Source organism: Diachasmimorpha longicaudata, chromosome 13 (assembly GCF_034640455.1).
Source record: "Diachasmimorpha longicaudata isolate KC_UGA_2023 chromosome 13, iyDiaLong2, whole genome shotgun sequence".
In the NCBI taxonomy this organism is placed as follows: Eukaryota; Metazoa; Arthropoda; class Insecta; order Hymenoptera; family Braconidae; genus Diachasmimorpha; species Diachasmimorpha longicaudata.
In genome coordinates, this window is record NC_087237.1 from 3,156,503 (window position 1) to 3,168,129 (window position 11,627).

Genomic DNA, 11,627 nt, shown 5'->3' on the forward strand with positions numbered 1-11,627 from the left:
TAGGGGCTGGATCATCCAGGAATGACTTGGAGAATCAATCAGTCTCTTAAATATTGCGTCTGCTTGTTAGCTTCGCTAGCAGAACTCGATTACCATCGATTTGTCACACACTGGTTAATGACTTTTCACGGTTCTCACGTTCATAATGTATTTGTGAACACATAACTCATACAATGGCTCCATGCCATTGTCATTTCAACATGATACGCGTCCCTTATCACGAACGTGTGCTATAAAACAGTTCTGTTTGGTTATTGATAGACCAAACATAATCAAAACTCGAAAATATTGATAGCCTATCGAACCCGATTCTCTATTTGTCCTCGTCAACTTTTTGGAAAAATATTTTTTCCAGAAATCTTTGGATTCATCCTCCAGAGGTTACGCCGAAGAACTTTTGGAATCACTAAAAAGCTCAGAATTTCTAAAATATCGCGAACAATCCAAAAATCTTCATCTGGATTACACCCTTCCCCTCACGAGTAAAAATACAGAAACAAATAAAAAATCTGAATAAAAAAAAATGAAAAATGACAGGACCGGGCTTTCGTTTTCATTCCGGAAATAAACTGTTGGGGCATCCGGCCGCACGCGGTCTCTCTCCCCCAGTGTTTGAAACATCCCCCCTTTGACTCCCCTGTCTCTCGTCTCTTTGTCGTGACTCGATTCCTCAAAGAAGGCGTAAAAATACAGCAACAAATGCATCCAACCCTCTCATCCAGCTGAACACTCCCCCTTCATAAATATGTTTTTGTTCCAGCTCGCCCTATCCCTTTGTTTCCAGGAGAACAATCGAAGGTAAAAGGTTAAGCTCCAATGGTAGCATTCTTCTCCACCCCCTTCCACCACCCGATACTGACCTAGAGAACTGTAAGCCGGTAGAAAAGCGGTTCTCCTATCTGAAAAGCGATGAGGTTTGATGATAATTTTTTTTTCTCTCGTTTCCTCTTCTCGAGATTACGGAAATAGAACCACAACGTGCGTGTGTGCTTCCCCTGTGGTGGAGACCGAGGGGTATTTAAACTACTCGGGGAACGGAGAAATGACTTTTATACTCCGAAAATCTTTCATCTTTTTGAGACGTAAATAGGACTGTCGGATGCACTTTTCGAGGGGTCGAATGCATCTCACAAAACTCAAGGAGGCCCTTTCCACACGATTATTCACCATAAACTTCCAATAAAAATTATTATTACAATTTTATCAAACTATAATAGGATTGCCAAAGTACTCTTTCTCGGATGCAATACGGAAGTGACATTTTACCCACCAGACCAGCGATTACATTCGCGAAAGTAAAATAAAAAAAACCAAACCCTTAATTATTTTTCCCCTCTCAACCGATAGAAAAAAATATTATCTGCAAGGGCAATGCGTCGCACACGTGTTCGAGCACGTTTATCCATCCAAGTGGGGATGCGGCGCGTGGTATGTGTACTCGTGGCCGCATGCGCTTATCGCGGAATCGCGACAGTAGAGTTCACGAGTAGAGAAACAGAAAGAGAGTTTCAGTCTCCCTACGGCCGAGCGAGTGAAACATATTCCAAGTGTCACATCGTTAATTTCTTCATCATCAGAAGAACACCCGGGGAATTGGTCCACCACGGAGAACGATGCTGGCGGCCAGACATCGGTAAAGTTGCCCTAGTTACCCTAGACAATTTTTCAATTTTTCTGGGAGAGCCTCCACTCGGACAAAAAACTCCCCGATATCCTCACCACTAGAAAAATTAATTTTCCTGGTGAACACATGTCTTCCTCCCCCATCAGTGGAAAATTACCAGACGCGTTGGGCACATGAGAGTTTTCAATACTCCCTTTGTTCCTTGGAGATGAGGAAAGTGAGCTGCACTGTACCCTGACACTCTCGAGTGGCTACATCGAGAGGAATCCCATCCGGTGCTCATCCTCACCCCTGATATCTAACGTTACATACGGGATTTACAGCGTAACGTGTAACATTACCCCCTCACACCCCTTTTCTCATGAACTCTCGAATGTCTTGTGTTTCTCGGTGGTTTTTGTCATCGCCTTCGGGCCCCGGGGCCTTTGCATTCACTCGGTGTGGCCGCAGCGGCGGGAAACCGCGGTTTTTCGGCCGAACAATAGGATCATCTCTCTGTCACGCTGATATCCGGAAGAGGGACGGATATGCCCTTCCGTTGGTGCTGATTTCAGTGAGATATCTCGTTTTTCCGCGAATCGGTGGAGTTAGGAAAAACCATGAAATTCTGGTCTATGTGGAGAGAACATACGAGGGTTAATCATTCAATAATTTTGTTTCGCCCTCGTCGCTGATTTAGAATAAACTCCATGAAGAAATGGCGCCATGATGTCAACATCGTTGAGTGATGCGCTTCGCAAAAAAGCACACCATTTGTTTTACTCCTCTTGCTCTTCTCCTGGAGTAAATTCTCGGTATGACTCAGGTTTATTTTGCGCTCGGGTACACGCAATTCGAGGCCGATTGCCCCGGGTAATTGCGGTCTTCAAAGGTATCCCCGAAAGATGAGAATTCCTGAGTGTTTGTACGGCGAAGTGATCCCTACGGGGCCTTCGTGGGGGAATCGCGAGATGCCGAAGGGCGTCTTCGTTGCAATTTCTAGATGGTGTGCACTCGATTCTGCATGGTACGCGCAATAAACGCCCACGGGCTTTCTCGGAACGCATTTCTTCTTTACGCTCCAGTTTTATTTGTTGGTTTTGGGACGTTTTTTTTTTCTCGGGCTTTTGCCGTGCCTCTTGGCGTCATTAATCAACGCAAAAACCATTTCCGAATTGAAGTGTGCGCTTTTTGCGAAATGAAGGATATTACTCTTGATGAGAAAAAAATTGCTTATCCACCCGAACCTCTAGTGAAATCGCTTTTATTTTTCCGCGGCAATAAGACTCGGGATATTTGATGTCCACAATTTTTTTTGCCAATAATTTGCGGTGGAAAATTATAACACAGCTCTTTTGTTTATCTTCAAAAATCACTCGGCAAGGTTTATGATGGGGTTGACAGTCTCCAGAAAAGGACTGATTTATGATCTGTTGTGCTCTGAACTTGAGAACATTGTGATCCTTACCAGATGTGGTATTCAAAGGAAACTCTGTCCTCTGGAGTCGTAAACGTTCTCTTTTTTTTCCTTAGTAAAGGGTTTTCATATACTAAGAAGTTAGTCTCTGGACATCAGTCCTCTAGGTCAGTTGTGCCTTCCTCGTGCCAGTAATAAAGACTTCAAGTTAAAGTAATTAATTATATTGCTACATTTATTTATTTACTTTTACCTATATCCCAACAATTTGAGTTGTCAACATTTTTATGAAATAACTATTGTCCCCTCAGTCTCGGTATTTCATTGCCCCCTCTTCTATAGCCATTGACAAAGTCCGCAATTCACGATCAAGCAAATGATTCGTTCATTTGCAATGACGACAATTGCGGTTGATTTATCTATCAATTTATCACTGGCAGTCGGTTTATTTATCAGATGGCAATAGAGCGGAGTAAAAATTACTTCGCATGACTGTCCTCCGGGTGTGGTATCGGAAGAATGGTGAGTTATTGTTCGGTAAGTGGATAAATTCAATTGGTATTTTGGAAGTTGTCGGGTTGCGGCGGTTCAAGAGAGAGGATCGTGGTGAACTGTACTGGGCCGTTATAATCCATGGCTGTGGGCCGTGGCGTCATGTACATACACGCACTGACCTCGGCTAAGCGAAGAGTGCGGGCGAGGTCAGGGCCCTCGCGAAAAATACACACTAGAGACGGTGAATCATGTACATCCGAATGATTTTGTTGTTGCGAGGGGAGAAAATGTATCGATTGGGAGGGCCGGTCAGGTTGGAAATTGCCGAGTTTACGGTGGGATTTTCTTTTTATGGCGCGGGGGGAATTCCTTAGGCCATGTCGGTTTCATGGAAATGGGAAAGGGACAAAGGGGTAGGGTACATCAAGTACTTTTACAAGGGCAAAAAAATTGCTGTGGTATTTTCGTAGGAATCTTAAGGGGTAACACAAGGCCAATGTTTCCATGATATTTTTTAATAAAATTCCTGGTCAAAGAGAGGGATGGAAAAATTGGCAGTTGGAGATTTCTGAAGATCAACTGACATTTTTCTACTGCAATCAAATGTCATGTTGATCGTCGTGGAGATACGATATCCTAAAAAATCGAATGAACATTTTTTTTCTTCTGATCATAAAATTACTGGTAACTGAAAGCCAGAAAAAAAAATTCTCACGTTAAAAAAAATTGCGTCCCTGACGTTAACAAATTGCTGATAACATCTCACTTGAATAACTGAAAAATTTTGTGCAAGTAATGAATTAATTTTTTTTTTCAGTGTAAAAAATGATGTTTTGAAATTTATTGTTTAGAATTTTAGGGCCTGGGGTGACATACAAAGACCTTCATTAGTCCCATTTCCTTGAACTCTTTGGTTGTGATTTTTTGTCACGGTCTCAAGTGGCCCCTCACTATTTTCTCCCCTGATTTCATTCACTTCCCCCTCGGATCGTTTAAATATACGTTATGAAGACACTGGTTTCCCTTTCTGGCCACCACCTTTTCCACTGGCTTCCTGGCCGGACGGCGCTCCTCATCCGGGAGAGGGAGGTTTCCACCTCGGGTGAAAAGTCGTTTTTTAAAGTCAACGAACAGGCGTACGTAAACAGGGTGGCTAAATACCTCTTCCGCGGTGGAACGGATACAGATTTAACGCTTTTTTCCAGTTGTTTTTTTTTTATTGGACTTTCCTCTACTCATTTCTTCAATCGTTTCTACGGTTAATGTCAAAAAAATTTATTTCTTCCGTTGGCTGACGTGTTATTAGAACTTTCTCTGGGGAGAATAAAATGATAGCTCAAGCAAATAATTGCAGTACCGTGTGCATTGGAAAAATAACTATTTCAAGAATTCAGCGAGTGATTTTCTAGGAAATAATTAATGAATAAACTGTCATCTAATTAATGAACAAGCACAAGGATGAATGAAAAAAAAAATCGTCAAATGTCACTGAATGAAAAAATCATATCATCACGTTCCCTCGTCATTTCTTATCGCAAGATTCACTTTCGAAACAGATTTTAAGGCTGAAGAAATGAGCAGGAAACAGCAGTTGGCCACCGAGATTGGGCATATGTCGACGACAGGGAAGTTTATGCAGAAGGCTGTGGAGTTTTTCTATCTCACTCGTCACGGTGGTGTAACAGTGTGAATGAATATGCATCTCATGCCAGTGAATGAATTGCGAGGGCCCTTCGGTCACCTTCTACTGGAATAAGTCACGCGAACCACCTCTGCCCTTCCTCCACCATAAATGCCCCTCCCTAACTAATCACCACTAGACATGTCTAAACAAATAATGTCTCTATCTCCGAGGGATATCCTAGCACTTTGGGAATTACTTCTTCCATGAAATCATTTCCTACTTTCGTAGTTGAATATTACAGCTGCCATTTGAACGTCATTTGACCAAAGGACTAATGACCCTACAATTGGGTGAGGGCATGATTGCAAAATGCAGTTGACTTTAAGTGCTTTTGATGGCGGTACTTAGAGGAAGTTCTTCAAAATTTATTGAGAAAATTGCTTGGGAATAATGAACTAGCAAATTCTTTAAAACTAGAAAAATTGTTATCGCGAATTTTAATCTCATACCCAACAGTAAAAAAATTCTACGAAACTAAAAATTCTCACGAAAAACGCAACAATCACGTAACAACTGGAAGGCACACCAACACTAATTTGTGGATAATATTATATAGAGATCAGTGCGCACGAACGAGTCATGCTCGGTTAACCACGTCTCAAAGACACATAGGACATGCACTTCGTCAAGGATTTCCATAAACTTCCGTTGCTAAGTGAACGAAAAAGCCAGCACGACTAACATTCACTCTCCTGAATTTTAACAGCCACAAGTCCACCGAAAATATCAAAAATTTGCGCTCAATCACAGCAGCACTTTGACTATTCATGACTCTATGACCTCAATTTCCAATGACCCTGAATTCCCCATGAATAATTATCCCCCGGAGAGGTCATAATCAATTTCCCTCTGATCTAACAATAATTTCAACGCATGAACCATCATTCCCCCGATAATTAAACTGAAATTAAACCACCAAGAATTTCACTTAATTCAACCGCAATGATCCCTCACCCCATTACCCCTAAAACTCTGTTTACACCGTCATAAAACATTACCCCTCCTCTTAATACATCCTCCTCACCGTAAACAAGAAGGAAGCGCAACTCGTGATTTTTTTTATTCCCCTCCCCCTACATCGTCCCTTCCCCACATCGACAAGGTAGACCTCCACATACAAATGCACATGGAAATGTCTTCACGGCATCATGTGGTTATCACCCAGCTCTTCCCGTGAGATTTTCACATTCGACGAAGAAGTTGCATACATACACGAGTAGCCGTTATGTCCATGAATATTTTTATGCGGTCATTCATCCCACATTTAAACACAACCACTCTTCCAATACCCCTTGAATCTCATGAGAATCAGGAAGTCAAAGTATTGCGTGATTTTTGTAAACAAAAATGGAAAACAAAAAAAAAAAAGAATTTTCTTTTCAACGGAGGAAGAATACATGCCAGTGGGATGAATGACCGCACAATGGACACTGTAGTTTATTCTCCCTGTCATGGTGAGGGGCGGAAGGGGGAGGGAGTACCTCCCCCTCCCACGTGGTCGCGGTCAGAGGAGAATCTAGGCTAGAACGCGAATGCACAACTAGCTGAAGCGCACTTACCTTCTATTCTGTCAGTTGCACTTCAGCCTCCGTTGATTGCAGTGGCGTGAGGTTCACTGGTGACCGGTGTCGTGAGGGATATTTCGAAGGGCCTACATGGGACCTCAATCTGAAATCAGTAATTAATTGAGGAGAGGTTAGTTTGGTACATAAAAGGGGGCCTTTGCTGTTTATGCAGCAAAACTAATATTAATAGCGATGGAGTATTCAGTTAACTTCACAGAATAGGTTGTACACCTGTCAAAGTGAGCGCCGCTCCGTGAAGTTGATCGTAGGGAAGCGATCACTTAATTCCGTTGCGTCAAGTAGTGGCTAACTTCACGGAGTGGGAGAACTTGATTTGATGATTGTAGGGCGAGTAACGTAGGCTTCATAATTTTGTGAAGTCAGCTGTGCCTTGAGTTGAGCTCTGCCAGTATGAAGAGTTAACTGTGATGAAGGCGTCATCAAGTCCCGTTAGTCTAATCAGCGGCTAAGTTCACGGATCACAGGGACTTCTTTTGATGATTGTACGACTGTTGAAACAAGTTCCGTCTAATGGTGAAGTTAAGGATGATGAAGCATCTATCGGGGGTTCCCCAGGTGGGGAAGTCAGTTAGGATGACGCCTTCATTTGGGTCCCGTTGCGCTAGCCACTAGCTAATTTCACGGATTGGCAGAGCTTGTATTGAGAAATGGATGTAACAAAATTGGATTTTTAATTGTTTAGATTGTTGGTAAAGGATATAACGTGTCGACCAATGTTTCTCGATATTATTTTACCGCAGTATATTGATCGTACGCGTGCGGAAAATTTTATTTCTCGCACGAGTGACGGAAATCGGTTGGATAAATTGCTTTCTCAGTGACCAAAATCGATCGAACTCGACATTGTTAACCCACGAATATGTTAATTGGCATCAGTGCAAGCGTGTCAGCATATTCTATGTCTATCGAGGGGGGAAAATACGCATGCGCGCGCAGGACCCCCAATAAACCGCTCACGCACCCCCACGATAAAGCTATCGATTCTTAGCAGTGTATACACTGGTCGCGCCTTATCCAGTTTGTTGGCCCCGCGTATCCAAGAGGAAAAAATTATTTCCCACATGACAACAATATTAAACAATCGCTGAGACGTCGTCGATGACCGCAGCAGGTGGCCAATATCGTCACAGACAGAATCAAGGAATTCACGAGAATGCAGTGAGTCTTGTTAAATATTGGAAAATATAGGGGTTATATCACGATTTAATTGCAAGTTTTGTTGTGCATTTCTGTATAAATATTAAAATAGGAAATTTCTGGAATAGATACGATTTAAAGAGCTCGAGCTAGGACGTTTGTGTGGAGAAAAACGACCTTGACGGACGGTCTAATCAGTAAGCGCACAGTTATTGGTGGCACGCGAGTGTGCAAAGTGTTTGCGGACAGGAAATAGTTGGATATGAAAAGTTGTCTTCAAGGCTGTTTCATTATCTTGACAGAATGCCTCTGCAATCCTTCAAATCAGGAATATTGAATTTGGCAATTAATGTTCAGCCGATGAGGATACCGGGTTCCTATCGTTCACGAAAAATTACTTCTCCGTACGTCGCAATCAATATTTTGTTTTCAATTTTTCCCAATCGAACAAAAATCCGAAGTCAGCATTGCCCTTCAGGATTATTTAAGTCGTCGCGCAATATATTGGGAATCTGTTTCTCCATGTTGAAATGTGAAAAACACGAAACCAATAATAAAAATACTCGGCTGATATAAACTTTTATATTTAATGAGTTGACTTCACCAGAATCGTCATTGCTTTATGACTATAATCTTTTGCGTTAAAAAGCCATAATGTCGTCATAGAAAGGCCAGGAATAATGGCTAGATTACTTTCAACATTGGAATTCTCTATAAATTTATTATTGGTAAAGGCATGGATTTATGGAGCAACAGCGGAAGTTGAATCCCCAATGACACATCCGTTGAACGGTACTTAGAAACTGACAGAACAATAAAACCAAGTCAACAACAACGACGAGACTATGCGGCTCTCTCGTGTCCCGTTTCTCTTGCATTCGATACAATGTGGCCTATCCCTTCTTCACCACTTTTATTTTATCGTCATCATGACGCACCTCGCGTCTCCATTGCCTCCAGGCACGCGCCATAATATTTACAAAACATTAGAGTGGAAGAGTGCATTTACGGAGCTATTGCTGATATCCCCTCGTTTTTTTGTAAACCAATAATACTTAAAAAAGGTATATTTTTTCAGTAGTAATACCCCAAGACCTTCAAAATTATCGGATATTTCCCGAGAGTTTCGTTGCGTAGCAACGAGAGGGATAAGGTTCGCAGGTTAAAAAACCCGAGCGCGAAGCGCGAGTAATGTTGTAATGACAGTTTTGGGGTTTGAAACGCGTACAAATTGTTTATCGGATATTTTCATTGCTTAGCAACAAACAGGGAAATATCCGAAAAATATCCGAAGTAAAACTCTCTTACTTGTACCACGTGACGGGAAATGCCACCATTTGATTGGTTGAAATTAGGATGAAAAAAATAATCACATCAATTTTCAATCATCAGCCATTTTCTCTCCGAATGAGACGATATTGGCAATAACCCCTTAACTCGACCTCGTCGTGGCTTTATTTGTTTTATCAACATAAATGTTGAGAATCGTTGTGATTATTTTTTTTTGGTAAAATAATTGTGAAAATAATGTGTGCAAAAATATTAGTGCTCCTGAGGGGGGTATATATAAGAGAAATTAATATCGAGGTGGTGAATTTCAGTGCGAGACTGGCGATGGAGGAGGGGAATCGCGAGACTCAGGCATTGAAGCTGAAAAATGTGAGGAGACGTCTGTTCAAAGACGACGAGGATGACTCGACAACTGAACCACGGGGGAATGCTGATAACGAGGCCAATAGTTTCATGGAGAAGGCGCGAGAAAGCTTTGAGCAAGTATGTAATAGTTGGGTAATTGAAAGCGGTATTTATTATTAAACTCTCAGTGAAAATCTTTGGTAACAGCGTATCCTTTCTAAAAAATGATTGAGAAATATCTAGAATAGAAAATGAGAACTCCAACGCGACTCATATCTTGAATGAATGGAGAAAGTAGACACTGTGAGAAAAGTACATACGAATTTTTACCGGGATTTTCTTGGTGATCGGCAATGGAACCCACTTCCCCAGAGAGCGCGGTAATGTTTGTTTGAATTTTCCGTCAAGTCGTAGTCCACCTCAATAATTTTTTTTCTCCGTCAACAGGCCAAAGAAAAATGGAATTTTGATTTTGAGAAAGGGGAGCCACTGCCAGGTCGCTTTGAGTGGATAAAAGCAGACGAGGACTTTCCACCCCAAGAATCATCCCCTCCAGCCCAAGAGCCAGACGATAACTCAATCACCACCGGAAATGCTCAGCTCTCGAACGAGAGCATCGGAGAGACTAGTTAATAACTTTATTCTCGAAATCGAGAGCAAGTACTAACGAAAATTCTCTCACTCATTTTTAATGTCAATTTACTATTGGACGAAACTGTTCAGTATTTTTTACAATTATTTATACCAAGTGGTTGGACTTCAAGACTTCAATTTGATATTGATGATGTACCTGTAGAGCATTTGAGTGAGACGAATCATGTGAATGAATAATTTGTGATGGTTTTCAAAATTAATTAGTGATTTTAATACCTAAATTATTAAGTGTCAAATTTTTATTCAAAATTTTGGACTCTAGTCAAATGTGGTAAACAATAATTATGCACCCACACGATTTATTTATTGTTCCTTTTTCATAATAATGTAGACAATTAATATATTTATCTTTGATTTTGTAAGAGTGATATTAATTGACTGACGGGAAAACCCAAACGAGAGAAGTCACAAGGCACGAAATTAATTAATTGTGCAATAACAAATGTACAAAGAATCAGTGAAAGGATAACGATAATAAATGTTGGAAAATTTCTCTTTTAAAATGTCTTTCCATTCCGTTACCCAACCATTATCTCGAAAAATCAGTGGAAAACGAAAAAAAAAATTTTTGGTAGCTTTATCATTCCCGTCAAAAAAACCTTGTTTTACGTATCCGAGAAATGCTTTCCCCAGCATGATATTACAGATTTACGCTTGTTTAGTGACAGCTCTCAGAGGCATACAGTCTCTACTGTGTTGGAATCTTGGGACACGCGTGTCTTCCGTCATCAAGAGAGGTCGAGCTCTGAACAGGAAAGAGGGTGCTGAAGAAAATTTCATTAAGAAGTACATCTGTCACTTAACTCGAGAAATTACGTTGTACGTTCAAATAAAAATCGTCACCAAAGGTTGTCCTAGTTATTTCAATTATATTTTTTATCGTTATACGTTTCAACTGCACGAACTTAATCATTTGTTCTACATGTACCGAAATGAAGGATGAAGGACAAGGGTTCGATATTCCATCACCAAAATTGTAAAACAGTTCATGTTTGTTGGAATTTCCAGTTCCTCAATATTGGGGCTCTTGGTAATGATTAGAGTTTCAGGAGGATGTAATCTTCGGTAGTACAGTGGTAGTATTTCCGCCTGTCACGCGGACGACCGGGGTTCAATTCCCCGCCGGAGAGATTTTTTTTGTAAATATTTAATCGCACCTTTTCAGCCTACATTCGCAACTGTAGTTGCAAAAAATAATTATTTATTTACTCGCACATACGGAGAATACTTTTCTGACCAAGTGGAGGTCTGATAGATTACGCGTCACGGTACGAGTGATTTTTTTCATATATATATATATCGAACGAATCCCGGAAAAAAATATTCTGAAAAAAATATCATCGGAAAAACTATCCCCGTAAAAAGAATCCTCGAAAAAATATTCCTAAGATAAATCTTAATTTTTCCGGGGACATT

The 11,627-nt window shown here is 41.0% G+C and overlaps 1 protein-coding gene and 1 non-coding gene across 4 annotated transcripts; both read left to right on the forward strand.

Annotated features, from left to right (window-relative positions):
- The first annotated feature begins 1,478 nt into the window (after positions 1 to 1,478).
- LOC135168549 (uncharacterized) lies at positions 1,479 to 10,714 on the forward strand. 3 transcript variants are annotated; one of them, XM_064132846.1, is made up of 4 exons: positions 6,922 to 7,943; positions 8,051 to 8,326; positions 9,524 to 9,695; positions 10,005 to 10,714. In XM_064132846.1, the coding sequence occupies exons 2-4, from the start codon at positions 8,226 to 8,228 to the stop codon at positions 10,188 to 10,190; spliced, it is 459 nt and encodes a 152-aa protein (XP_063988916.1). In that variant the 5' UTR covers positions 6,922 to 7,943; positions 8,051 to 8,225; the 3' UTR covers positions 10,191 to 10,714. The 3 variants fall into 3 exon arrangements, with proteins under 3 accessions (XP_063988917.1, XP_063988916.1, XP_063988918.1); XM_064132847.1 differs by lacking the exons at positions 6,922 to 7,943; positions 8,051 to 8,326 and adding an exon at positions 1,479 to 1,633; XM_064132848.1 differs by lacking the exon at positions 8,051 to 8,326 and having other exon boundaries at positions 6,935 to 7,943.
- A 556-nt stretch (positions 10,715 to 11,270) lies between these two features.
- On the forward strand, positions 11,271 to 11,341 carry Trnad-guc (transfer RNA aspartic acid (anticodon GUC)). The gene has a single exon. It is a non-coding gene; the product is annotated as a tRNA-Asp (tRNA).
- Positions 11,342 to 11,627: the final 286 nt, after the last annotated feature.

Excerpts from the sequence above, each read along its gene's own strand:
- LOC135168549 (XM_064132846.1), top strand. The coding sequence starts at position 8,226 with ATGCCTCTGCAATCCTTCAAATCAGGAATATTGAATTTGGCAATTAAT. Across the intron at positions 8,327-9,523 it reads TCACGAAAAATTACTTCTCC|TGCGAGACTGGCGATGGAGG; the intron begins GTACGTCGCAAT and ends GGTGAATTTCAG. Across the intron at positions 9,696-10,004 it reads CGCGAGAAAGCTTTGAGCAA|GCCAAAGAAAAATGGAATTT; the intron begins GTATGTAATAGT and ends CTCCGTCAACAG.